This window comes from Mesoplodon densirostris, chromosome 16, assembly GCF_025265405.1.
Source record: "Mesoplodon densirostris isolate mMesDen1 chromosome 16, mMesDen1 primary haplotype, whole genome shotgun sequence".
NCBI classification, from domain to species: domain Eukaryota; kingdom Metazoa; phylum Chordata; class Mammalia; order Artiodactyla; family Ziphiidae; genus Mesoplodon; species Mesoplodon densirostris.
Window position 1 is genome coordinate 50311378 of NC_082676.1, and position 27994 is coordinate 50339371.

General features: G+C 45.7%; 2 protein-coding genes and 1 non-coding gene across 6 annotated transcripts in view; all 3 read right to left on the reverse strand.

Annotated features, from left to right (window-relative positions):
- POLR3E (RNA polymerase III subunit E) overlaps nucleotides 1–14051 on the reverse strand; it is a 31740-nt gene extending 17689 nt beyond the window's left edge. For 2 of the 4 annotated variants that reach the window (XM_060120597.1, XM_060120596.1), the window contains exons 1-6: nucleotides 13926–14051; nucleotides 6374–6447; nucleotides 5170–5220; nucleotides 1868–1945; nucleotides 988–1103; nucleotides 471–553 (exon numbers count right to left, since the gene is read on the reverse strand). In XM_060120597.1, the coding sequence (XP_059976580.1) occupies nucleotides 471–553; nucleotides 988–1103; nucleotides 1868–1945; nucleotides 5170–5220; nucleotides 6374–6409 (364 nt within the window). In that variant the 5' untranslated portion in view covers nucleotides 6410–6447; nucleotides 13926–14051. Of the gene's footprint in view, nucleotides 1–470; nucleotides 554–987; nucleotides 1104–1867; nucleotides 1946–5169; nucleotides 5223–6373; nucleotides 6448–13925 lie in introns of those variants that run through there. The other 2 variants (XM_060120598.1, XM_060120599.1) reach the window with 2 other exon arrangements.
- Nucleotides 14052–14242: 191 nt separating this feature from the next.
- TRNAL-AAG (transfer RNA leucine (anticodon AAG)) lies at nucleotides 14243–14324 on the reverse strand. Its single transcript has one exon. It is a non-coding gene; the product is annotated as a tRNA-Leu (tRNA).
- A 9536-nt stretch (nucleotides 14325–23860) lies between these two features.
- EEF2K (eukaryotic elongation factor 2 kinase) overlaps nucleotides 23861–27994 on the reverse strand; it is a 61131-nt gene continuing 56997 nt past the window's right edge. Inside the window, exon 18 of the mRNA XM_060077757.1 lies at nucleotides 23861–27741. Within this exon, the coding sequence (XP_059933740.1) occupies nucleotides 27632–27741 (110 nt within the window). The 3' untranslated portion in view covers nucleotides 23861–27631. The remainder of the gene's footprint in view (nucleotides 27742–27994) is intronic.

Below are 27994 nucleotides of genomic sequence, written 5' to 3' on the forward strand. Positions count from 1 at the left end.
TACCATATTTTGTTATCCGTGCATCAGCTGATGGAATTTGGGTCATTTCCACTTTTCACTACCATGAATAATGCTGCTATGAACACCTACATACAAGTTTTTGTGTGGAGACGTGTTTTCACTTCTCTTGCGTAGATGCTTTTCTAGGAATGGAATTACTGGGTCCTAAGTACCTTGTATTTAAGACAAAATTCTACCCCGTCCAAAAGGTTATGCTGTGTGTGTCTGTGTCCCAGGAGGACAATGACCTTGGACCTCCACCCCATCGGGTATGGTAGTCTCAAGCTAAAAGTCCCTTGAGGTGGCCAAATTCCATTCCCCTGACAATCTGTCATTTCTACAACCTGTCTGGCCTCTGTGGGTATCTTGCATTCGGGATGTCCTCTTCCTGTCCCAGCCCCCATTCTGCTTCCCTCCCACCCACTCAGCCCTCACAAGCCATGGCAGCCAGGGATGTCCAGCGCGGGTACCTTGCCTGTAGAGCGCGGCAGCATAACGGGACGTGTTACTGGTGGTCTGGGAAGAGCAGAACGTCTGCTTGTCCATCAGCTTCCTACAAGCACAGGGAGGATGGACGTCAAGGGGAAGGAAGCTCCAGGCCTGGGCCTGTAGGCGGAGCCCCCTCAACCCTAGACACCTGAAATCCAACTGCCAGAGACCAAGGCCACAGGACAGGCCACAGGTGCCACAGGAGGGGAGCTGGGGATGAGGAAACCTCATGTGCAGCCCAAGAAACAAGCAGTGGGTGGGAGCTCCCTCTCCCGTGGAGGGGCCAGCTTGCCTCTCGGCCCAGGAAGAACTTGGTCAGAGGAGCCATCTCGGGAGGGAAGACGTTTCCCACGGGGACGAGTCTGCGCCAGGCCCAGCCATGCAGAGACGGGACGCTGGTGGGGAGCTTAGCTGTAGAGCACAAGGCCTAGGTATCTCTGAGGGCTCTGAAGGCTCGTATTTGAAGAACGTGAAGCTCGGAGGCCTCAGGGAACTCACGAGGAGTATGTGCTGGTCTCGTCAGCGCAGGCCCCGTCCACGTTCAGCGCGATCTGCTCCCCTTTGCTGCGGCAATAGTTGGGATTCAGCGTGTCAATGGCCATCTCAAGCTCCACCTGGAGGCACCAAACACCCCCAGCAGCTATGAGGACCCCAAGGCACAGCCCTCAGGGGATCCCCTCAAACCCACCATGCCCACCTCCCTAACCCCAGTCCCTGCCCAGAAGCAGGACTGACAGCATCCCTCTCCGAGGGCCCCTAGGCTTCAGTCCACACAAAAGCCACAAACCCAAATTCCAACAGAAGAGCCAGAGTGCTTTTTTTTGGAGGGGGTTCATGTAGTTTTGCTTGCCCGCACCTACAATTCCACTCCCCCAAATCTAAATCAGGTGCCAACATTTAAAGCTCAAGAGCTTTGCTCTTTTATCCTTATTTCCAACTTATTTTGAAAAGTCAGCAGAATTGGCAATACTGGTACAGCTTTTTACATGGCAACAGGGCCTAGAGCTGCGGGTGCCCGAGGAAAGGCATGTCTCCTGTTCCCTGTCACCCTAGCCCTGAGAGGCACTGGATTCCCCATATCGTGCCCTCTTCGCATTGGCCCTGCCCTGTCCTGTGAACGTGGGTCCACCCCACCCCATGTTCTAATTCATCTCAAGCCTCACTCCTCCCTGGCCTCTCTGGAGCTGCCCACCCCGCTTCTTTCTGGAAGTTTTTCCTCCTGCAGCTTTCAAGGCCCTGCAAGCTGCTGGTTTTCTTCCTAACTCTCCAATCACTCCTCTGGGCTTCCACCCCCAAAAGGCCTGTCTCCTGGATTCTTTCAGCTCCCACGCTATCACCCCTCCCCTCCCTCCACCTCCATCCAAGAGGGTAGCCCCACCTTCTGCTGCTTGGGCTTGATCCTGGCTGAGAGGTGCGGAATGTCATCATAGGTCATCGAGACTGGACGCACAGGGTACTAGGGAAGGGAAGGGAAGGGAGCCGTCAGTCCACCCTGCCCAGCCCCAATGAGAGCTGAGCTTCAGAGGCGGCAGCCAAGAATCAATAGCCACCCTCCACGCCCACCCCAGACCAGAGGCCCTCGCTGGTCTCTGCCTGCATCCCTGCATCCCTGCAACCCATTCTCACTGGCTCCACCTAGTCTCCTTCCAAAGAGCAATTTTCAAATGTCCAAGGGACATGCCTAAGCATCAGACAGGCCCCAGCATGCATGGCCCCATGGGCCCTAGGAAGTCAAGCGCACTGCCATGGGAGTCAAGAGTAAGGGTCCGAAGTCTAATTGCTAGTTTACAGGCCAACCAGGTGGAGAAGGACAAGGGAAATGAGACCACAGGAAGCAAAGGGGGAAAACAAAACTGGCGAACACCGCTCACTGCTAAAGCCTGAGGATGGATCTGTGGACAAAAGATGTCACCTGCCACAAAGGATGCTGTGGCCTTCAAACCCTCTGCCGTTGCAGCCACTCCCCCTACAGTGCACCCTAAGGGGACTCAGGATGGAGAAAACAGGAGACTGGCCCTAGACAGTTAAGGTGCATAACAAAGGAATGACTTCAATTAGCCCAGACTCTTGCCACTTCCCATACATAGAAAAGTGCTAAATTCATTAACTCGAGAGTCTGGTTTCCTTTAACAAACAGTAATCTTCTGATGTTCCGACTCCCTGGGGTTTTCTTGTTTTTTGCAAAAACTCCTGTAAGTCCTGACTCCTCTCTTACCTCTTCAGAATAGTTCCTCAGAGCTACCTGAGGCTATCTCCCGGACTTAAGTCCTCAGTACGTCGCCGAATAAAACATAATTCTCAACTGTTAGGTTGTGCTTTTTTTTTTTTTTCAGTCGACAGATCTATGGGAATCACTATCCCATTCTCTCTCCTTTTGCTGATGTGTGGACTTTTCCATAATAAAAAGTTGATGACAGAGAAGGGAGCTGGTCTGCCAGTGACCTGCTCTGAGAGCTCTCTCTGGGCCCCAGTGTCATCAGGTGTGAAGTTATGTCACATCTGAGCATACTGCTCTGAAATCGCTTCTTTTCTCTGAACAAAGAAGGATGTAGAGACATCCTTCCCCACAGACGCACTCTTCCTTTCTTTCTCCCGTGCTTTACGTATGTCACTGGGTGGATGGATGAGTCATGGTTTGGACTCACTCGCGAAAGGCCGTCACCATCGCTATGAATGAGCCTGGTGGAGGTGTGGCAGTGCGTAAAGTAACCCTGCTTTGGAGGCCATTTGAGATCAGCTGCATTCTAGTCCAAGGAAATGGCTGTTTCCTAAAAGCTCACTTAAATAGCAATACAATGACTCCTCCCTGCTTCCTGGGCTGAAGCTTGGGGCAGGAGCTTGGAGCTTAGGTCCAGGAACGGCCTGGAGCACAGCTGGTCTGGGCTGAGCCCTGAGCTGGGACAGGCTAGCCCAGGACAGCCCGGGAGGCCCCTGGTCTGCCAAGGTCCAGGCAGCTCTGTGATCTCCTGATCGCTGGGAAGGGTGGTGGGGAAGGGTGCCGGTTCTAGAATCAGACGGTCCTAACTCTGCCACTTGCTCCCTGTGTACTCAGGCAAGCTCCTCACCTCCCAGACCATTCGGAGCAGGGAATGAGGCAGATGGAGCTGACACCCGGCACAGGGCCTGGCACACCATGAACACACACGGGTCGCTGTCCCCACCATCCGTTCCATCACTCTGCAGTCAGTCAAGGAAGCAGGTGCAGACAACAGCCCCCAGTGCCACGGCCTGTAAAGGCAGATGCCAGGGCCCCACACCGGGCCTCCTCCCAGCACGTGCGTGGAGGGTGCTGCCACCCTGTTCCAGGCCCCTTGTGTAAGTTAGCAGCCTCCCTGGGCCTCCTTTTCTTATATGCAACATGGGGACAAAAATACTTAACAACCTTACTGCTGGGAATATAAAGTGGTTCAAAACAGTCTGTCATTTCCTCAAAATATTTCTATAGGACCCAGCAATTCCACTCCCAGGTATATACTCAAGAGCAATGAAAAACTCCCCCCACACACACTTGGACAGGAATGTTCATAGCAGCATTATGCATAATAGCCAAAACATGGCAACAACCCAAAGACCCATCAACTGATGCATGGAGAAATAAAATGTGGCATATAGGTCCATACAGTGAAGTATATTCATCCATAAAAAGAAATGAGGTACTGATACATGCTATAACATGGAAAAGCCTTGAAAACATCACGTTAAACAAAAGAGCCAGACACAAAAGGCCACATATTACATGACTCCACTTATATGAAATGTCCAGAACAGGCAAATCCATGGACAGAAAATAGGTTAACGGTTGCCTAGGACTGCAGGGAGTGAGGGCAGAGCAGCAGCAAATACTTCCTAAAATAGACTGGGCCGCCGGCTGCACAACCTCGTGGACAGACTAAAATCCACTGCATTTACACTTAAACAGGGAAGCTGCATGGGTGTGAATTCGATCTCAATAAAGCTGTTATAAAATTACAATAGTAACCACCACAGGGATATTGTGGGAAGAGATGAGTTAACATATGTAAAATGCTTTGAATGGTGCCTGCAGGCAGTCTAGGGTTAACACCTGTGAGTGACTATGATTAAACTACCAGCCCAGCTTCAAGGGGAGGCGGGCAGGGATAACATCTGGGGGGACCCACAGCTAGCAGGACAGAGGCGCACCAATGCTGAAGGGAGCTGCCCCAGAAAGCTGCTCCCTGCGTCTCAGTTACAGCGGTGGCGATCATTCGCGGCGCTAACTCTGCACCAGGCAGGTGGTGTTCTAAGCACTTTAATATGGACTCACCTGATCCCCGTGGGGACCCTACCAGGCAGGTATTATTACTATCACCACTTTACAAATAAAGAAACTGAGGCACAGGGAGATTTTTTTTTTTTTTTTGTAAGGAACTTGCCCAAGGACTCACAGCCAAGCCTCAAGGCCGGGAGACTGTCCCCAGGGCCCAAGCTTTATCCAGTACACTGTTCTGTTTCTTAGGGTTGCCTTGGTTTTCCCATCTTCAAAATGAGAGATTACTATTGACCTGCCCATAAAAGCAAAGAGACTGTCTTACCAAACACCCTCTGTGCCAAGAATTCTAAGCAACGTGGAGGTTTCAAATTGTTCCTGGCCTACCACTTACTGTGTCTCCACCACCCACCAACTTTTTTTCCCCCTTTACCTTTATGTCCTATAATTACCTGAAACAGATAGAGCTTCTCTGCCAGACTTTTGGCCAAGTACACGTCGATCTGGGAACAAGGGAAGAAGACTTAACCAGGAGACAGAACCCAATTCCCAACCTGCCCCGGGCACAAGCATGCTCCTCAAATTTCAGGGATAATGGCTCTGAGGCCATTTGGGGAAGAGGAAATAGCTCAGCTGATGCTAAAAATAAAGGGAACCAAATCTCCAACCTGGATATGTCCAGAGCCCCCTGCCCAGGTTCACTATAACCCAATAAGAATGTATTCCGAGGCTGCCCAGATCAGGACGCACCCCAGAGGGCCCGATTAAACGCTCTTCTGATGAGGATGGGGCAGGGGAGGGCTCCCTCCCTGTGCCCTCCATCACCTGTCCTGGATTGGCCTGTCTTCAGGTGGTGTGACCTGGCTCTTTCTTCTCAACCCCCACCGCCCCTGCCCCACCTTGCAGTTTACCTTCCTGCTTCCTAGCTCTTCCTATGAACCATGTCCTCTCCCATCTCCTCCAGGCCTTAAGGATGAGTGAAGGCTCATCAGGCACAGGGGAGGCATACGTGAAGGAAACAGCATGTGCAAAGGCCCAGAGCCTCTAGGATATGTCTTGGTCTGGGCGGACTCTGGAACCACTGTCTGCATCTTGAGACCCCTTCCTTGTCAGTCTTGCCTCACAGATCCTAAGCTTCCCAAGGGCAGAACACTGCCTGGCTCCCTGCTCTCACAGCCCCCAGCACATCATGGATTCAGTGAACAACTGCTGAATGACCAAATCTGCATAAGAGCATGAAGAAGAGGGAGCTGTCAAACCCATTCATTCATTCAACAAATAGTCACTGAGTATCTATTAATTGCCAGGCACTGGACTTGGCTTTGCAGACTCAGCGGTGAACAGGACAAAATCCCTGCCCTCATGAGGCTTACACTTTAGTGGAAGGAAACTTATGTGTAGGGGCTGAGAGGTGTTGTGGCCAAACGCAAGGTATGGCCAAGGTAAGGGGCTAGGGAGGGTGTGCAGGAGAACGTCACGTGAGGCAGGAGGGTCAGGGAATCCTCTCTGACGAGGTGATGCTGGATCAAACACCTGAAAGAAGTGAGGGGTCGGCCAGGCAGGTATGAGGAAGAGAGGACGCCAACAGCTCCCAGGCTGGCCTGAGGATGGATGGAAGGGACCCCATCCCGGCAGAGGGTGGGGAACAGCAGTTACCTCCTGTATGACTGGGTCATCCTCTTCATTGGCCATACTAGGGGGGAGCCAGCCGCGCGGTCCTTGGACTCGATCTGCAAGGAGAACAACAGGCCTGGACCGTCAGTCAGTTATTCAACCAACACACCTAGGTACCCATTCCGCAAGCAGCCCTGCTCTGGGAGGGAGGAGCCTGAAGCAAACAGAAACTGATCTTATTTCTACATCTATTGTAGAGTCAAAAATGGACAGCCGGGCCTCCCTGGTGGCGCAGTGGTTGAGAGTCCGCCTGCCGATGCAGGGGACACGGGTTCGTGCCCCGATCCCGGAGGATCCCACATGCCGCGGAGCGGCTGGGCCCGCGAGCCATGGCCGCGGAGCCTGTGTGTCCGGAGCCTGTGCTCCGCAACGGGAGGGGCCACAGCAGTGAGAGGCCCGCGTACAGCAAAAAAAAAAAAAAAAAAAAAAAAAAAAAAAATGGACAGCCCATTATACACCCATCGGCCAAAAAACAAAAAAAAAAGCAGGCAGAAACCACCAAGCAATGGGTGTAAACAGGTGAATCCAAGTCACCACATGTCAGCTACACCCATGGGAAAGAATAAATGACCAATTTTAGGAGTTTTCTGACTACTCACAAAGAATTCACCACCAGGCAGGAGGATGGAGGCTGGCTGGTCCACAGCCATGATGAAAACACTCGAGAAGTAATCGGGGGCCATGGGGAATCTTTAGAGGAGAGCCTGATGCACAACAGCAAGAGGAGACAGTCCCAAGACTCGGATTCCAGGGTGACTCCATCTCTGATATTTGATTTTCAAGCTGACTTTAAACCCAACCCCGAGTGAGATGACCTCCTTTCTGTGGTTTTCTGTGTGTGTGTGCACATGTCTAAAAATGACTCTCTTTGCGTACATACTCTTAATTGTCCCCATTTTATAACGAGGAGACTGGAACTCAGAGACGCTTTTATGTGTTTTACCCAAAGCCACACAGGAAGCAAGGGGACCCACTGGACCTCAGTGCCAGGCCATCCAACTTCAGGTCGCAGTTATAGGTAGGGGAGTCCAGAGGAAGGAAGGCCCTTCCTGCTGGGGGAAGGGGCATTTGGGCTGGGCCTTGAAGGACAGAAGGATTTGGACAAGCCAGGATAGCAGAGGGGAAGAGGGACTCCAGGCAACAGGAAGCACTTCAAGTACCTGAAGGAGGGAAGGCGGCAGGTCGCCATGGTGGAGGGTGAGTACACTGTCCCTCAGTATCAGTGGGTTGGTTCCAGGACCCTCAAGGATACCAAAATCTGTGGATGCTTAAGTCCCTTACATAAGATGGCACAGTATTTGCATATAACCTAAGCACATCGTATACTTTATTTTTTTCAATAAAAAATTTTTTTCTATTGGAGTGTAATTGCTTTACAATGTTGAGTTAGTTTCTGCTGTACAATGAAGTGAATCAGCTATATGTATACCTATATCCCCCCCCATTGGACCTCCCTCCCACCCCCCACCCCCAACCCACCCATCTATGTCATCACAGAGCACGGAGCTGAGTTTCCTGTGCTTTATTTATAGCATGTTCCCGCTAGTTATCTATTTTATGCATGGTAGTGTACATATATCAATCCTGATCTCCCAATTTGTCCCACCCTCCCCTTCCCCCCCACACACGTCCACACGTCCGTTCTCTACCTCTACGTCTCTATTCCTGCCATGCAAATAGGTTCATCTGTACCATTTTTCTAGATTCCACGTATGTGTTAATATACGATATTTGTTTTTCTCTTTCTGGTTTACTTCACTCTGTATGACAGACTCTAGGTCCATCCACGTCTCTACAAATGACCCAATTTCGTTCCTTTTTTTTTTTTTTAATTGGGGTATAGTTGTTTTACAATGTTGTGTTAGTTTCTACTGTACAGCGAAGTGGAGTTCCCTGTGCTATACAGCAAGTTCTCATTAGTTATCTATTTTATACATATTAACATATATATGTTAGTCCCAATCTCCCAATTCATCCCACTCCCCCTTACCCCCTTGGTGTCCATATGTTTGTTCTCTACATCTGTGTCTCTATTTCTGCCTTGCAAACCAGTTCATCTGTACCATTTTCCTAGATTCCACAGATGTGCATTAATACACAATATTTGTTTTTCTCTTCCTGACTTACTTTACTCTGTATGATAGTCTCTAGGTCCATCCACATCTCTATAAATGACCCAATTCCGTTCCTTTTTATGGCTGAGTAATATTCCATTGTATATATGTACCACATTTTCTGTATCCATTCATCTGTTGTTGGACGTTTAGGTTGTTTCCACGTCCTGACTATTGTAAATAGTGCTGCAATGCACATTGGGGTACATATGTCCTTTGAGTTATGGTTTTCTCAGGGTATATGCCCAGTAGTGGGATTGCTGGGTCATATGGTAGTTCTATTTTTAGTTTTTTAACCAACCTCCATACTGTTCTCCACAGTGGCTGTATCAATTTACATTCCCACCAACAGTGCAAAAGGGTTCCCTTTTCTCCACACCCTCTCCAGCATTTACTGTTTGTAGATTTTTTGATGATGGCCATCCCAAAGCAATCTACAGATTCAATGCAATCCCTATCAAATTACCAATGGCATTCTTCACAGAATTAGAACAAAAAATTTTACAATTTGTATGGAAACACAAAAGACCCCCGAATAGCCAAAGCAATCTTGAGAAAGAAAAACGGAGCTGGAGGAATCAGGCTCCCAGAATTTAAACTATACTACAAAGCTACAATAATCAAGACAGTAAGGTACTGGCACAAAAACAGAAATATAGATCAAAGGTAGAGGACAGAAAGCCCAGAGATAAACCCACGCACATATGGTCACCTAATTTATGACAAAGGAGGAAAGAACATACAATGGAGAAAAGACAGCCTCTTCAATAAGTGGTGCTGGGAAAACTGGACAGCTACCTGTAAAAGAATGAAATTAGAGCACATGGTATACTTTAAATCATCTCTAGGTTAATTATAATACCTAATACAATGTAAATAGTTGCCAGGCGCAGGGCAAATTTAGTTTCTGAGGTTAGTTGAGTCCATGAATGTGGAGGGCTGACTGTAATTCAGCTGGGATGACCCTTCATATTCCCAAAGGGAGGGGATGGGCACAGTTAGAAAGGCACCTGGGCACCCTCCAATCTCAGCAGTTCCCAGACTTCTACTTTTAGGTAGGACCAGCTCGATTTTTGTCTTATCTACCTAACATTTGAATGGTTTAATATTTAAAAGAACATAAATATTTTCACCATGGGATTCAATGGCATCTAAGCCCCCTGCCCCGGCCACCAAGCAGAGTCCTCTCACTTATTCCAGATATACATTCCAGACGCTGAGAATGCTCAGGCCAAAACAGTGGCATCATCCTCAGTGCTTCTCTTCCTCTCGCCCCACACCAGCAAATCCTGTCAGCTGTGCCTTCTAAGTATGTCGGGAATCTGCCCACCCCCGCTGCCACCTCCATCCCCTGCCCGCCTGAGAGCGGCAGCCTCCTAACTGGTCTCCCTGCTTCCACCTTTGCCTCCTACGGTCTTTGCTCACCCCACAGCCAGCAATCACATCACTCCTCCGCCTTCAAAGTCTTCCCATCTCACTCAGAAATAAAAGCCAAAGTCTTTTTCATCCCATGTGAGGCCCTAGACAACCCCCTCCCTGACCCTTTTCCTTTCAGACCTCATCTCCCACAGGCCTCCTTCCCTCCCCCGTCCCTCACCTCTGGGCTTTTGTAACTGCTCTACCAGCCCCCATAACCTCATGGCTCCCTCCTTCACCTCTTTCAGGTTTTTGCTCAGATTCTACCTCATAGCTAAGACTTTCCCTGTCCACCCAATTCAAAATCACAACACCCCACCCTGCCAGCTCCTTCCCTGTTCTAGCTTTCTCCATAGCATGTATCACCACGTGACAGTTTATAGCTCTGTATTTATTATCCATCCTCACCCCCACTGCCAATAAGTGGTAAACTACATGAAGGCAGAGATTTTCGTCTATTTCGTCCCTTGCTGGCCCCCAGTGCCTAGCACATAGCAGGCACTCAATACGTACGTGTTGCCTGAATAAATAAACCACAGGAATGCCATTTAATAGGGAGCTACCATAGGACTCTGAGCAGAGGAAGAGAGTAGAGGGAAACAGGCTACCTCGACAGTTCAGGATTAGAAGGCTAGAAGAAAGTCATAAACCCCAAATGCCTGTTACCGCCCGGACAGAGGGCAATGCATGGGAGAGCCCAAGACCCCACCTCACCTGCCAAGGATCATAAACGTATGCAAAGTACCTACCTTCTCTCCAGCTGGCTCTGTGGACAACTGAGAGATTGGGGACTTCTGGGTGAACCAGGGAACCTATGTAGGTACTAAGAGGGTACGGCCTGGGAGGATCCCAAAACAGGCTTTCTCAGTTCTTTCTCTATTGGCCTCTCCCCAGTCAAGGAGGAGCTCAGGAAGGATGGTGCTCCTCCCTCCAGATAGAATATATGATTCGGTTAATGCAGGGATTATCACCTCCCTTCATCCTCCCAGGCAACATCATCCAACTCAGGGGCTTTCAAATTTTTCAGCCTAAGACCCACAGTAAGAAATCCATTTCATATAAATGACCCGGAATATACATACAATTACCTAACTAAAACAAGGTTTCACATAACCATTCATTGTCCCTACTATATCTGATGCAGTGATGATTTTTATCCTCACTCATTAAAATTAAGCTGATTTCACATCCCACTAATAAATCTTGATCTGCAATTTGAAAAGTACTGCTTCAACAAGTCTTTCCTACCTCCAATCCTCCCAGAAACACCCAGAGCTGTCCTTGCAGAAAATCAGATCACATCATTCCCCTGCTCAAAACCCTTCAACTGTCACATAGAATAAAATCCAAATTCCTTTCCATGGCCCCAGGGTCCAATACGATCTTGCTGGGCCTACAACAAGCTAAGCCCCAGCCTGTCTCAGGACCTTTGCACACCACCTATTTTCCCCAGGTCTTTTCAAGGCTGGCTCCTTTGCACTAGTATCACCACTCCCACCCCCTCCAGGAACAGACAGGTTCCCGAACTATCCACCTTAAAGAGCCCCCCACCCATTTCCAGTCACTACCACATCCCCATTTTATTTCCTTCATGGTTCTTATCACAACCTGGAACTACCTAGTCTATTTGTTTATGTGTGTCTGTCTTCTGCACTAGAATGTAAGCTCCATGAAAGCCTCTCAGTGCTTCAACCATAAAATGGAGATGATTATATTTACTTCATCAAGTTGATATGGGGATTATTATCTTTTTAAAAAATTCATGCCGTTCTCCCGATATCTAGAACAATGCCTGGCATGGAGTAAACACTCAGTATAGTACAAAGAATGACGGAGTGAATGAGTACATGAAATCAGGCAGTTACAGACCTTTTACCCAGTGAGCCTAACTCAGCCCCATCCAGAGACTAGTGGCCTCATGGTTTGGGCCCTGTGGACACTTGAGGACAGAGGTGTGGCCTATCCTCTCAGGCCACAAGGCAAGCTTCCTCAGCAGCAGTGACCATCTTGGCCTCAACAGGGTGTCCTGTGGCCACAAGGGTACTCCATGGTAGTGGCTCCACGGCACTGAGCACAGAAAACATCCCCTGCCAGGTGGCTGCTCAACAAACGGAAAGGGGACAAGAACACCAGGTGAATCTAAGGAGGGGTCCAGAGCAGAGGAGGTGCCTGAAAGCCACAGCTGGGTGCATCAGTGCTGCATCCAGCAATCTAACCTGTCCGCCAATCAGAAAAGCAGAGGCAACTCCAAATAATCTCCAGTTACTGGAGGGACTGAGACAAGGTGAGGACAATATACAATGTGAATTAAGAGGAAAGGGCCCCGGGGCAAATAGTCTCAAGGTCTGGATTTTTATTGGCTGTGTGCCCCTCGCACAAGGCATCTCCCTCTTTGGGTCACCCCAGTTTCCACCCCTGTTAAAAGGAGAGGTGGCCTAGGGGCAGGAAGAACGAACTCAACTGAGTCGGACCCTCCCTTCTCTAAGGACTTAATATTCAATCTCATTTAATCTGCTCGATAGCCCTATAAATCAAGCTGTACCATCCCCAATTAAGAAAAGAGGAAACTGGGCTTCCCTGGTGGCGCAGTGGTTGAGAGTCCGCCTACCGATGCAGGGCACACGAGTTCGTGCCCCGGTCCGGGAAGATCCCACATGCCGTGGAGCGGCTGGGCCCGTGAGCCATGGCCGCTGAGCCTGCGCGTCCGGAGCCTGTGCCCCGCAACGGGAGAGGCCACAACAGTGTGAGGCCCACGTACCGCAAAAAAAAAAAAAGAAAAAAAGGAGGAAACTAAAGTTCAGAGAGTAAGTAACCTACCCAAGGTCACAGTGCTGGAGAATGGCGCCTGAGTCTAGCTGATGTCAAAGAGCCTTATTCTCATTCTTAACGACTAGGCTGAACGCTTTTTTTTCAATAGAAGGCAGGATGGTGTAGTGGGTAAGAGCCTCGACTCTAGACCGAAACTGTGCAAGTTCAAATCCCAGGTCTGCTGTTTGCTACCCGTGGCCCACCCGAGTTGTTTGCACGTAGTACTGCTCACTATTTTCGTCCCTAAAATGGGGATAACAAAAGTACCAACCTCAGAGGACTCTGGTGAGGATTAAAAGTAAGGTATAAATAACCCATGGGAAGGTTTGTTACTACGTGTCCCAATGTTTTCTTCCAATATAAAAGGGCAGGAAACACAGCCACGAAACTATGCAACCTGGGGCTTCTCCAGTCTTACCCTATTGGGCCCTCACCACAAACCTATGAGATAGGTAATTCTATTATCCCCACTTCACAGATGAAGAAACTGTGGCGACTGCTAAGATCTCCTCTTTCTGACCCCAAGCCCAACGATTCTAAAGGTTAACACAACAGAACGACCTTCTTAATTTACTGGTTTACATGCTTACTGATACCTCCTCTGATCAAATGATCAGGGCCCTATCCGCCGCACGTAGCTGGCTCCCAGTTAGCCCTGAATGGTGGCCGGAATAAATGAATGAAGAATTCCGGGCCTAGCCGGATGGAAGCTAATCTGGGGCGAGGAGGGGGCCCGGGCACCCTTCCCTGCCCATCAGGGCGGGCCGCCAGCTCCGAGCCACACTGTCCAATGGGTTTCGCCTCCCTCGCGGGTGGTCAGGCCCCCTTCTCACGCCCACCACGCAGCCACTGCCACGAGCCGCCACGCCGGCAGGACATCGTCTGCCTTCGGACAGGTGCTCCCGTAGGAGGCCCGTCTGAGCCGGGCAGGGCAAGGTGGCTGGACCCTGAGTCACCGCCGGCAGCCTGGGCCGCGGCCTCACCGACTGCCGGGCCGAGGCGAGGTCGGAGCCCGCGGCCAGCCCGGGTCTACTGGGCCAGGCTGCCCGTACTTCCCGCCCGAGTCCCGGGAGGCCGCCGGCCCTTTGGCACCGGGTGGCGCGGGCCTCCCGGCCTACGCGGCAGCCCCGCCCAAGCCCACCTCGAGAGTGCGGCCCGGCTCCAGCCTGGGCGGGCGCTGCCACATCAGCACTCACCTCTCCGACGGCCCCGCGCGCGGGCGGCGGCAACGGCCCAGGTACCCGCGGGCTACACAGGCGGCGGCGGCCCGGCTCTTCTCTCAGGCAGCGGCCATGTTGCTGGTGGAGAAACTCGGCGGACACGTGGGGGGAGCGAGCGGGGAGGGCCCTCGCGCTTCCTTTTACCCATAATGCCCCGCCCAGGCGTGCGCGGGCCCGCCCCCTCCGCCGTCCCATTCATGCGGGCAGCCAGCAGCGCCTGGCAGCAGGGGGCGTTGTTGCAGCTGCAGAAGAGAGATGAATACGGAACCAGCAGCAACAAAAAAGGTTCATTTTGGCAGCGGTGGGATTCGAACCCACGCCCCCGAAGAGACTGGAGCCTTAATCCAGCGCCTTAGACCGCTCGGCCACGCTACCCAGCTGTGAAAAAGCTCTTCTAGGAAACTACTTAATACATTTGTATGCAATTGCAGTTCATTTCTCTGGGAGTTTGTTTCATATGTGCTTTACCTTATCCCTATAGAACTATTTTAGAACATGCCAGGTACTAAAAAGAAAAATATTTGCTCAAATATTTAGACCCACACTTCTGAACAGGTCTTAGAATGAAAAGCACTTTAAGAATCTGTATTCTGAGTAGGACGTTTAACTCGGAGACCTCAAGTTAACTCACATGGGAGAAATGATGGATTTCAGCAGTAACACGCACCAGGGGCTTCAGAAGCCAAACCACGGGAACTGGTGGGGCAGTTTTCTCTAAAAAATTATGTTTTAATTTTTAGTTACACAAATACTATGTGAATTGTTGCAAATATGAAAACTTTGCAGATACAATACAAATGTTCTTTTACCTTCGGCATCTGTCGTAAGTCCGCAGAGGTAACCATTATACAGCTTAGCATACTGTATATCCTTCTGGATCTTCTACTGTGAATTTATATGGATATATATGGATATATTCATAATAGATATACCCATAGAAAATAGATGTTTTGTTTTTATTGTTATGGGTTTTTACATAAATATAAATATTATCATGCTGTTAGTATTTATCTGCAACTGTTTTTTTCACCCGACTATGTTTTTTAAATATCTATTCATGTTGATATATAGATATTTAAAAATACAGAAAAAGTACAAAGAAAAAATAATCATCCATATTCCCACTACCTAATATTGGTGGCATTTCACTTCCAATTCTTTTCCTATGTATATGCTTTTTATTAAAAGTGTGAATACGTTGTCCTTTTAAAAATCTATTAAAAATATTAGACAATTACAAACAAAAAGAATTAGACTATTACAAATGAAAATATAACCCCTTCCCAAACATCTCCCTTGGCTATAACTATTATGAATTTGATGTGTATCCTTCCAATTCATTTTTATACTTTTACATCTATCTATCTATCTATCTATCTATCCTTGTGTGTGTGTGTGCATACACCCATGAACAATACATAGTATGATCTTCTTTTTTTGCTTTCCATTTACATAAACCTTACTACGTTGTACCAATATCATTCTGCAACTTGCTTTTCTCCTCCAACATTTTGTTTTTGATTTATTGTGACACATTTAGATCTAATTTATTCCATACTATGAATATGGACATTTAAGTTGTTTATATTAAGTTGTTATATTCAAGTTTCTGGTTAATATCCAGTTGGCAGACACCTTGATATTTGGCCATTCCATATTCCTCCTCTTCAGTTCCTCCTTAACCCATTTTTTTTCTCCAGCTACCTTTAAAATAAGTATTGATATGCAAAGACTTCATTGTACTGGGAGAGTTTGTTACCTTTAAAGAAATCTTTTAAAAATACAGAAGCAGCCATCTCTCTAGGCCAGGCATTGTTGGGGGATCTATAGTCCTTGAGATCAATAGAAGCACTGATCTACTCATGGTGTTTCAGTGCCAAGAGGCACTGTGTTTGTGAGTTAGGGGGTGGGTTTTCCAAAAGGAAATATCCCCATGGTGGAAAATAATTGCTGGAATCTGCCTAATCCCACTTTTCTAGGAATTACCTGACCAGCCCAGAGAGTGGGTCCACCCTCTGGGTAGCCACCTTCCCCAAACCATGGCCAGTGGGCTCTATAGTAAACATAGGACAGAGGTTGGACCACTCAGATTCTCTTTTGAGAATCTGAACTGAGACATGGTGAGTTCCTGGTTTGTCATTTTCACTGTGTTAAGTGTTGGAGTTAGTCTCTGAGATTGACTGACTGGAACTAGGGAGAAAGTGGGATTTGGGGTGGCCATATTCTGTGAGATGGACCGGAGAAGTAGAGAAAAATAATGATAAAATGAGAAGAAGAGCAGAAAGTCATAGAGAAATTCTGATGGTTTTGTGGCTCCCAGCTCAAGACTCTTCGCGGGGGCCCAGTGGAATTCACATTCTTGGAGACATCCCCTTATCATTGTAATAAATTGCTCTTTTCTGCTAAAGATAGGGTTACCTGGTAGCTGTAACAAATGAACTATCCTTGTGTGGTAAGGGCTCAAACAGAGCTAAAGATATTTCTGCCAGAACATTCTGCAGCAATTCAGGTCTGTCCCTACCAGAATTCTTAACAGGGATGCAGGCTGATCCTGGAAGACAGAGCCCAGGGCCTCCTTTTGGGCATTTCTTGCAGACCTGCAGTCCCATTACACAGCTGTCTTATGACAATCAGATGTGAAACTAATAAGCAGGAGAAGCAGAATGTTGCACCAGAACTCCTGGACTCACTGGTTCCCAGCAGCTTTATGTAAAAGGAGAGAGGGAAGGGCTGAAACCCTGACTGTCCCTTGGCATGTCTGCTCTGTCCCTTGAGGTGGAGGGGGGAAGGGCAAGCACCGCAGATCAAACACTGCCCCTGTCACCCACCCTCAATCTAGAGGCTGTCAGGTGAAGGGTGTCTGTCTCCAGATCATAACCCCTCAGCTGTGGGCAGTGGGGATGGACATGGGGGCTCTGTCCTGGATCCCCTCCAATCTTCACTCCCTTGCCCCTGCAAAAGGAAAATCATCCCAAACCCGGTCTGAGACCAAACCACACTGCATGAATCTCCTTCTGGAAAGAAATTAACATTCCTGATAAAATGCTTAACCATTTTTCTTATGAAATTTACTAGCATTAAGATTTATACTGGGAAGCTAGTTTTCTACCCATCAACCAGCTGACTGTTGTCAGTCAATAGAGTAGTGAACTTTAATGGAACGTTCCCTCTCCCTCTCTCTCTCTCTCTCTCTCTCTCTCTCTCCACCCCTCATCTAACAATGATGATTTAATCATTCTCTCATCCTATAAAGTGTCTCTACCAAAATAGAGGTTAGAAGAATGGTCACCCTTGTTGGGGGTGGGGAGGGGGGCTGAGGGAGCTTTCTAGAGTTCTGCAAATGTTCTAAAATTCAGCAAGCTCTACACTTATGATTGTACAGTTTACTCTATGTAGGTGATACTGTAATAACAGGTAATTTTTAAAAAATGTCCCTACCAAGTGTGGATCTTTGAACTAGCCTCCCTGAGGAGTTACACTGGCAGGAAGGCTGTAGTAAAATTCTGGCATAGGCTTGCAAAAAAACCATTTGAAAAGTTTTCCTTAACACTTGCCTCTAATCTTCAGGGCCCTTTTCCTCTTCCTCCCCAAAGGGAATACTCTCTGAGTGGGAATCTGTTGTTTTTGTCTTCCCAGAATCCATCCCCCACTTTTCTGTTTCCAATGCTGATTTTCCTTTGAGGAAACACTCCTCCCTGTCGTCTTATTTTTTTTTAATTTTTATTGGAGTATAGTTGGTTTTCAATGTTGTGTTAGCTTCTGCTGTACAGCAAATTGAATCAGTTATACAAATACACATATTCACTCATTTAGATTCTTTTCCTATATAGGTCATTACAGAGTATTGAGTAGAGTTCCCTGTGCTATACGGTATGTTCTTATTAGTTATCTATTTTATGTATAGTAGTGTGTATATGTCAATCCCAGTCTCCCAGTTTATCCCTCCCCACCCCACCACCACAAGCCCCCTGTGGTCTTCAAGGAACTGTCAATCAAAGTACAAAGTGGGCAGGCACAAGATCCAAATTAGGCCATTCGGAGGCTTTATCCTGGAAATCTGAATCTGGACACCAGATACAAGGATTTTTTAGCTCACTAGTGGGGCTGGGAAGGAAACTTCCAGACTCTTACCTTCTGCTAGATCCCCACATTTGCCCTGGGACTGCCCTTTCTGAGGCCTATTTCCCTTTTACCTTCCAGTATATAAGCTACCTCCTTCTCAAAAAAATTGCTTCTTCGCTAATGTTGGCTAGCGTTAATTTCTGTTACCTGCAACCAAGGAACCCCCCTGATCACCTAGGCCTCCCCAAAAGGAATCTTGTTTTTGCAGAGGAGATAGTTTAGTTGCTTTTGCAGAGCACACACCCTCAGCAAGGTGACCAGGCCACTTCTGTCAGGAACAAATGCTTAATCAGAAGGAGAACTGGGACCCTGGAGTGAACTAGGACTCTCCCTGGTGGACCACATGCAGTCATCTTATACCTTGACCACTTAAAAGTCCACAGAAATTGACAGACCTGAGTGAGATTTCCTGTGTTGAGTCAAGTTAAGCTGAAGGCTCCACTACTGCCGGCGCCCTTCCTTCAATACCTTTAAGTTTCCGCCGTTCAAACACACTCCTGTGTCCTGTGCTGGTAGATGATGGGAATAATGCAGCAGCAGCCACAGTTGGCATCATTTATATTGAAACTATGATGGTGTTTGAGCTTCAAACCTCCACCTTTCCTTCCTGGTGAATGAAAACATTCTTATCAAATACTTTTGCTATGGGATACCTTTAAGCCTCATTTTTCTCATCTGTAAAATGGTCACAATAATACTGAGGTTTGTTGCAGGGTTAGAAGGTGACTGTGTATGTCCAGCCCAATGTCTGGCATGCCATATATCATTATTTCTAAGACTTTTTTTTCACATTTTAATATCTCTAAAAGTGACCTGCATCTTATGATCGATGGCATACAGTTTATTTTCAGTGGTTTTTTCCTTATTAATACAGAAAATAATGGTGCATCTTAACATCAGTGGTGTCTTAGATTCAACAAAGCATAGTAGTTGATGCTCAATATATGAATTACCATAATGAATTTTTAACTTAGCAAATTTAATTTAGTATTTTTAGCTTAGTAAACATTTAAAATTCTTACTTTGAGCTCTGCAAGCTATCAGTCTCTAGAGAGGAAACAGGGCCTCCTGCAAATTTGCCCCCTGCAAATTTCTCTTGCGGTTTCTTCTCTAGCTGGACATACCGGCAAGGGAATTCTTGAAAATGCAGTTCAGCTTAGCCAAGTTGACATCTAGAACCACCACAGAACTATCACTGAAAGCCTAGTGAATGCTGGCACTAGCCTATGGAATCAGGCTTTATGAGATGGCAGTCAAGATAACTGAGAGATTGTACCAATTTTCTAAGAGCCTGGCAGGAAGAGGAACGACATAAAATGTAACAGGAGGCTGTGTTACTCCAAAAATATCACAGGATCGGATGATGTGAAAACCTTCATGGAACATTGGACCATGACACCATTCGCATCAGGATGCGCTGCAATGAAGGAAGCATCAAATCTACTAAAGGAAAGACAGTTTGCTTGATTCTATTTAAGACTCAAAGTAGTATAAAACATGGCCCTTCTCATTATTGATCTCACCATCTCACTGAGGAGCTAAGACATACGCAAGTGAAAAACTAAATGCTGAAAGATAAACATGTGTATACAAAGTAATAAATAAAATTCTTACTTTGATAATTTTATCAAAGTTCTTCATGTGTATAATATCAATTCTACAAGGCTTGTTATCAAAATAAACAGTATGCCTACTCCTTCCACTCCAGGCAACCACTTTCAACTTTTAGCTGATTCTTCTTGTGTTTCTCTCCATACCCTCCCTTCCTCTCTCTCTCTCTCTTTCAGCTTTAGGCGTTTCCTATTGACTTCCTGCTAAGGAAGATAAGAATTTAACCTTAATCATCCCACCTCTGTCATCACAAACACCTCAACCCTCCTAAAAGTGTTTTCTCATAATTTCATTTGAACAATAATTAGTAAATGCTACTCACTAAGTTTGAGCTTAGCTATGTACTCAACTATGATTATTTTTCCTTTTCTGGAAAATATTTTTACCTTATTCTTTACTTAATAATTACCTTTAAAAAAATGTACCTACTTTCTATGAATTCATCCCTAATTCAACTTCAAACTGTCCATCCTTGCCACACAGACACATGAGGTGTTCTATAGCTTCAACTTTTTGAAGACATGTCTCCCACAGCATCCTGACAGGGGCCCTAGACTCTAGGTTTATGGTAAGGCCACCATGTTGAGATGGCCCTTCACCCTTACCTGGGCACTGACTTTGCCTCACTCTTACGCTGGACCTCACACATTTCTTGTTATTCACCCAACACTGACCCTCTTTTGATAGAGCAACTCTTCCAGTGGCTTCTGGAGGAACAGTATTTGAGAGGTTACTTTCTTGAGAATTTACATGTCTGAAATTGTCTTTATTTCACCCTTATGCTTCATTAATAGTTTGGGCATATGATTCTAGGTTAAAGTGTATTTTCCCCAGAATTCAGAAGCCATCAGCTTCCAACTTCCAGTGTTACTGTTGAGTTGTCTGATGTTATTCTGATTCTCGGTCATTTTATGAAACTTGTTCTTTCCCTCTGAAAGTTTCTGGGATCTTTTCCCTGTCCTCAATGTTCTGAAATTTCATGAAGACGAATCTTGGCATAGGTCTAATTTTATCAATTATGCTAGATACTTAATGGGCCCTATTGTTCTGGAGACACACATCCTTCAGTCCCAAGAAATGTTCTCAACATTTTTTAAAGACTCTCTTGGGGACTTCCCTGGCGGTCCAGTGGTTAAGACTCTGTGCTTCCATTGCAGGGGGCATGGGTTTGATCCCTGCTAGGGGAACTAAGACCCCTGCATGCTGTGCAAAAAAAAAAGATTCTCTCCCCTCTACTTTCTCTAACTCTGTTTTAAGTTAGGCTCCTAGACTTATAAAAAAAATTTTTTTATTTTATTTTAATTAAGACTACTACATTAATTTTTTTCCCAATAGATACTACTTAGTATTAAGAGCTCTAATTCTTTGGAACTAATTTCCTTTATAATTGGAAAAACTAAAATTGTACATGAAGTCAGAAAGAAATATATGTAGGAAGAAAAACAAATGGATACCTCAAATGGCTCATAAAAGGAAAAAGAAACAAACTCAGTCCTAACCAGACTTATGAATTCCTTTTGGTGATCTTAAATACTGATAAGTATGTCAAGGTAGGAGAAAAGAAAGCAAACCTTTTTGGAACCTTCATTGTATTACAATGAAAGCATTTGCTTACTTCTAAATGACTTGCATACTGGTAGGACTGAGTTACACTTCTTTACATTTTAATCTATATGCTAAATATAATTCAGTAAAAATGATATCTAGATCTACATGCACGCTTAATTTCTAGTAAAAGCCTGTATGAAAATTTTGACTTTGAAACTAGGATCATAGAATTCTTGTCCTAAACTTTAAAAAGCCAAGGAAAGACCATTAAAAACTACACATACATAATCTTAGGCTGTTCTTAGCTAATTTCTCCACAAAGCAAAAATGGTAACAATTATAATGGTTCCATCGTGGAACAGTTGTACAGCCCAGAGTGCGTGCTCCCCTAGCTCCTAGAATTTCCTCTCCTATTCTTTAGCTTTTTTGTTCTTTTGTTCCACTTCCTGGGAGATTTCCTCAACTTCATTTTCCAACCCTTCTATTGTTATTCATCTTTGTAAGGGTATATTCGATTTACAAGAGCTCTTCGCTGTGTGATTTTTTAAAAAACATCTTTATAATTGCTTTACAATTGTGTGTTAGTTTCTGCTGTATAACAAAGTGAATCAGCTATACGTATACATATATCCCCATATCCCCTCCTTCTTGTGTCTCCCTCCCACCCTCCCTAAGCCACCCCTCTAGGGGGACACAAAGCACCAAGCTGATCTCCATGTGCTATGTGGCTGCTTCCCACTAGCTATTTTACATTTGGTAGTGTACATATGTCCGTGCTACTCTCTCACTTTGTCCCAGCTTACCCTTCCCTCTCCCCGTGTCCTCAAGTCCATTCTCTATGTCTGTGTCTTTATTCCTGTCCTGCCTCTAGGTTCATCAGAACCCTTTTTTTTTAGATTCCATATATGTGCGTTAGCATATAGTATTTGTTTTCTCTTTCTGACTTACTTCACTCGGTATGACAGACTCTAGCAAGACCTGTATGCAGAAAGCTATAAGACACTGATGAAAGAAATTAAAGACGATACAAACAGGTGGAGAGATATACCATGTTCTTGGATTGGAAGAATCAACATTGTGAAAATGACTATACTACCCAAAGCAATCTACAGATTCAATGCAATCCCTATCAAATTACCAGTGGCATTTCTCACAGAACTAGAACAAAAAATTTTACAATTTGTATGAAAACACAAAAGGACCCCGAGTAGCCAAAGCAATCTTGAGAAAGAAAAATAGAGCTGGAGGAATCAGGCTCCCTGACTTCAGACTATACTACAAAGCTACAGTAATCAAGACAGTATGGTACTGGCACAAAAACAGAAACATAGATCAATGGAACAGGATAGAAAGCCCAGAGATGAACCCACGCACATATGGTCACCTTATCTTTGATAAAGGAGTTAAGAATATACACTGGAGAAAAGACAGCCTCTTAAATAAGTGGTGCTGGGAAAACTGTGTGAATTCTTAGAATCGCATCTTGATCCTTTTTTCATGGACACAATATTTTATCTTAGGATGAGTTTTTTATTACTTGAAGTTTTCTTCTCTAGGCATATTGTTTCCTCCAAGATGTTGTCTGCTCTTGGTTCTATTTGACTGTTATATGAAATGCCTTCCTTATATATGGATCTTTGGGTGGCTGTTCAAGTTTAAGAACAGGGCTCTAATATGTTATCTGGGAATTTCTGTAGGTGTGGGTGGGACTTGGTGGGTGAGGCTTTTTTTGTGAGGTGCTCTGGCCAGCCTGTTTCATTAGGAGGAAGTACCTTAAGTCTTTTATCTTAGGCTAGTCTGATTCCCAAGAAATTTCTTCAATTGTCTGCCTTCCGCCAGGAGGGACAAAGTCAGCTGCCAGTGTCTGGGAGCACAGAGGGAAAGAAGGCTGGTGGACACTCTACAGCCAATACAGAAACTTCCACCAACCCTCCTTTCAGTAGAGTAGCCTCACTCTCTACTGTGCCTGGTGTCCTAGGCTTCTGCAGGGTGATGGAGGGGCAGCTGGCTGGCTACACAGGGGAGCTGAGTGGGTCTAGAGGTCTGATGCTTTAATTGTCTTTCAACTGAACCTACATTTTTAGCCCCATTTCACTCCCCCTTCCAGAGGTTCCTTGTGCCAACTCTTCAGCCTTTGGTGTGGGGGAGTCTTCAATGATGAAAACTGGGTTCTTAGATTTTCCTACTGCTAACCTAGGATCCAGCCTTCTTGGGTCTGCTAACTCAATCACAGTCTATCTGCTTTCCAGCATCCAAAATTTTGTTTGTTGATGACTCTTCCTTTTCACCCTCATGGGCTTATGCCATTAAGAAAATCTCTTTCCTATCATTTTAGTAGAGACTTCGGAGCAAATGGACCTAAATATGTGTACAATATACCATGTAGTTATGGTATATTGTTCAAATTTCTTAAAATTCTTAAAATTTTTAAAGAAATTCTCATACCAGTAACGAAGATTTTCTTAAGTTTTAGATCACAAAGCATCTTTAACGTGCATTTTCTTTGAAATTGATGACAACTATGTAATGGTAAAGATTATTGTTTTATAGATGAGAAAACCCAAGAAAAACAAGAGGTACACATCCTTTATTTAAAGCAAACAGAAAACGTATGTGCCAAATCTAGAAGTTTTTTTATAAGAATTTATTAGAAATGTTAAAGATCAAGAAACCTTGCATAAAAAAATCCAATTTTCAGCAGCTTGAAAAATTCGAAAACGGGGCAACACTGGGCCCACACTCCCCATGGGGACAACCATTCGGAGCTGAATCTGGGCTGCCTCTTTCAGGTGGGGCTGAGCCCTCCAATTCACCCCACCTCCACCCAGCTACTTCACTCATGTGTTACCAGGATACATTTGAATTTGAGACCAGAAAGAAAGAAACCACTTTATTTGGAAAGGCAAAATGGAACTTAATATATATGCAAAAATAAATCTATAATGCAAGCCACTTCTCTGGGTCCACCCAGTGTCCACCTTGTCTAAGTTAAAGGGGTACCGCAGAGATTAGAAAAGTGAGTAACAGGCACAAATGCAGAGAATATGCATATTTTGTCTCCTTTCCCCCACACAAGCTGCATATACTTGTGCAAACATTTTTGATTTGTAAAACATGTCTAGTACTGCAGACAAATGTAGCTGGGACAAAAGGAAATGAAGTCACTAAAACAGCAACAACAGTAATTTACCTGGCTTGGTTCATCAAGGTCGCATTTGATGATAAATTCCCACAGGGCCTCAGGTGAGGAGGAGGGGATAAGGATATCCAGGTGCACAGGGGTTACGGATTTTTTCCTACTTACATCCAAAGGCTGCTTTTTCTCTTTTTAAACCTACAGCAAAACTGAAAGAGACATTACACTCCAGTTTAACTTTAAATTTTATTTCCAGGATCCTCTAAATAAAAGCAGCTCTCAAATCCTAGCTCCAGCTTAGCCTCTAACCAGCAGGGTACTTGGAAAGAGTCTACCTTTCAGAACCTTGGATTCTCCATCTGTGATTGAAGATGCAAATTACATCCCCGACTCTGCTAATCTCCTGGACCTTCCCGTTTCTTGCAACTGAAGAGTCTCTGATGTCTCCCCAGTTGGGCTGGAATATCCTGGGGTTTTTTTGCTTTTTGCTTTTTTTTTTTTTTTTTTTTTTTTTGGCATGCCTAGCATTTGTGGAAAAAGAAGATGTCCTAACCAGCTTTAGAAGGCACAGAACTAGCTTCTGAAAGTGGGATAAGTTCTGCTGGCTCAGAAGGATCTCAGTATTTTGCAGATCATTTTGCTCTCAATGGTCCTTAAAGAAGCATTTGCCTAGCTATCCCAGCCTCCTGCAGAAGGGGACTGCCCTGACATTAAGGCCATGTGAGTGGGTGAATTACAGGGGTGACTGTTCAAGCCAATCCAAACAAGGAATCATTAACCGGTTGGAGGAACTACAGCCACAAAGAGTGAGTGCTGTGACTAGGGCTGGTTCTCCATTGTTCATGAATTTACTGAGTGCCTACTCTGTGCTAAGGCACTGTTCTTAAGCACTGGAGACCAAAATAAAAATTGAGATGACTCTTGCCCTCAGGTTTTAATATAGTAGCTCTTAAGTCAGGATTAGAGCAGGGGTTGGCAAACTATAGCCCAGGCAGGCTGTTTTGTCAATAAAGTTTTATTGGAGAGCCAGCCATGCTCATTCGTTTAGGTATTGGTCACCGATGTTTCTGCACTACAACAGCAGGGCTAAGTAGTTGCAACAGAGACCATATGGCCTGCAAAGCCTAAAATATTTACTATCTAGCCCTTTACAAAAATGTTGCCGATCCCTGCATTAGAGGAAAGCACTGACATACAACTAAGAAATGAGAAAAAGAAAAAAAAAAGAAAAAAGAAAGAAATGAGACAGGTAGTCAGGGAACATAAATGATTTGCATAATAAAATCTCAAAGAGCAAGGAGGCTGGTTGAACTAACAAAAGCATGAATTTTATGAGGCTTGACACCTTTGAAGAGATAAGTCAAAATAAAGTTGCTTCTAACTTACATTTAACAAATGCAAATTAACTATATGCACTGGTTTAAAACACACAAACAACTTAAGACAAGCCAACTACTTGATCTGTGCAAACGGAAAAAGTGATCAGTTCCAACTCTAAAGGAAACTGGTAGTGATGAGTCCAAATACAAAAACAGGGATACTGTCATTTATAGGTGTTCTACAGGATTTTTCAAGGGTAATTTTGACTCTGCTTGATTTTTCCTTTAGGGCACACCCGGAACTTTGGAACCTAATGCACGCACAGGGTCATGACGTCACAGTACTTAACACTAACATGCTAAAGGACCTGTCTTAATGAACAGGTAAGAATGGTTTGTATGGAAATTCCCTGGAGGTCCATTGGTTAGGACCCTTAGCTTCCACTGCAGGAGGAACCGGATTCAATCCCTGGTCGGGGAACTAAGTTCCCACAAGCCGAGTGGTGCGGCCAAAAAAAAAAAAAAAAGAATGGTTTGTATGTTACACTCTGGTTTTTTTGTTTTCATTTTTAAACAAAGGAAGAGAGGCTGCTTTAGCACTTGGGGTTGATCAAAGCAGTCTGTTTTCTTTGCTATTTGAAACACCAACTGAAATCACACTGGTGTTAGATCTGAATTCCTTCTAAAGAGAACGCTCATTAAATACAGATAGCCATAGCCTGGCCCTGGGGAAACCACTGGAATTAATGAGTGCTTATAGTTCTTGCCCTTTCATTCTCCAACAGCTTAGACAAATCTCAAGGGACTGCTGCTGAAAGCATCCTGCTGCAAATAACAAGAAAATCACCAAGCTTCAAGCAGAAAATGCCAAGGACAGGGGTTGGGGAGCGGATTCTTCCTAAGAACACCAGGTGCTAAGAAAATACGGAGGAATACGGTACAAAGGGTACTTCGGTATATTGTGGATGCTGCCACTGAGATGCAGGGTACATGTCCGCTTGGAGGACAGGCTCCAACATTCCAAGCCACTGTCCTTGCATGTACAAGCTCTGAGGTGCACCCAAAAAGGTGCACAGTAGCTGATGGAGGAGTTAGAGGTAGTAAAAGTGTGCATATAAAAATCAAACCTGTGTTGTAAAGCCCACTGTAGACAGCATGCTTCAGAATGGAATTTGGCTGTATTCCAGAAAATAAGCTGCATTTCAGGAAGGACATTAAACTAAAAGATTAGAAAACATGGGAGTTCCCTGGCGGGCCAGTGGTTAGGACACGGCACTTTCACTGCTGAGGGCCCGGGTTCAATTCCTGATTGGGGAACTAAGATTCCCCCCCAAAAAGAAAACAGTGTGTGGGTCTTCCCCCATGGCAGAAGGGGGCCTGGGTGATGTACAGTCTCACATCCACCAAAAAATGCCAGCACACTTCCAAATGCTCTGAGAAAGAAGGCTTTGCACTAAGTCATGACACTACGCACCCCGTGGAAAGTTAATGTGCAGCTCTACTGTACCCCATCGCATCCTGACTCAGGAAACACAGGCTCTGTGGCCCTGAGATTTCAGCCCAGACTGAAAAGGCTGATGAGCAAAGCCTTAGTATTTTCCATCCAGGGGAGAAAAGATACATTTTCTTACATCTCATGACAAAAAACAACAATAACAACAACAAAACACAGAAGAAGAACCTCAAAGAGATATGTTGGTTATTAGGCTGCTTTTTCAATCCCCCTCCCCCAAAATGCTGCCCTAGGGGACAGCTGCAGTGTCTCCACTGGTAGCAAAGACATTTTCAAGAGTCAACAATAAAATACAAAAGTTGATTTAAAACACACTAAAAATATTTGCCTCCTCCGGCCCCAAAACAACCCTAAATAAGTAAAGGAGTCTTTTTCTTTCCCCCACTCCTAGCCCTTTAGCTTGCGACTGGCTGGCAGTGATTTTTCCAGCAAGCTATTCCTCCATCTGTGCCCAGGCCTCCTCGGCTTTCTCGTAGTACTGGTTGGCCAGCCGGCCCTTCATGGCTTCCATTGCTGCCTCGGCTGCCTTGGTGTACAAGTCGCCTGAAAGAAAGTAAAGTGGGGCACAAAGAAGTGAAGCACCTGTTATTTTTGCCACCCAGTGTCCCCGACCCCCTCTCTAGAAGATGACCCTGAGGTTACCCTTTCTTGCCTCTCCCTCCACATAACCTGGTTGGGGCTCTGGGTGGGCATGTGATTCAAGTCTGGCCAATCGAAGCACTTTCCCATTCCCCACCAGGCCACAGGGACTGGTCCACATTTAGGCACAGCCAACCAGAGTAAGCCATCTCAATAA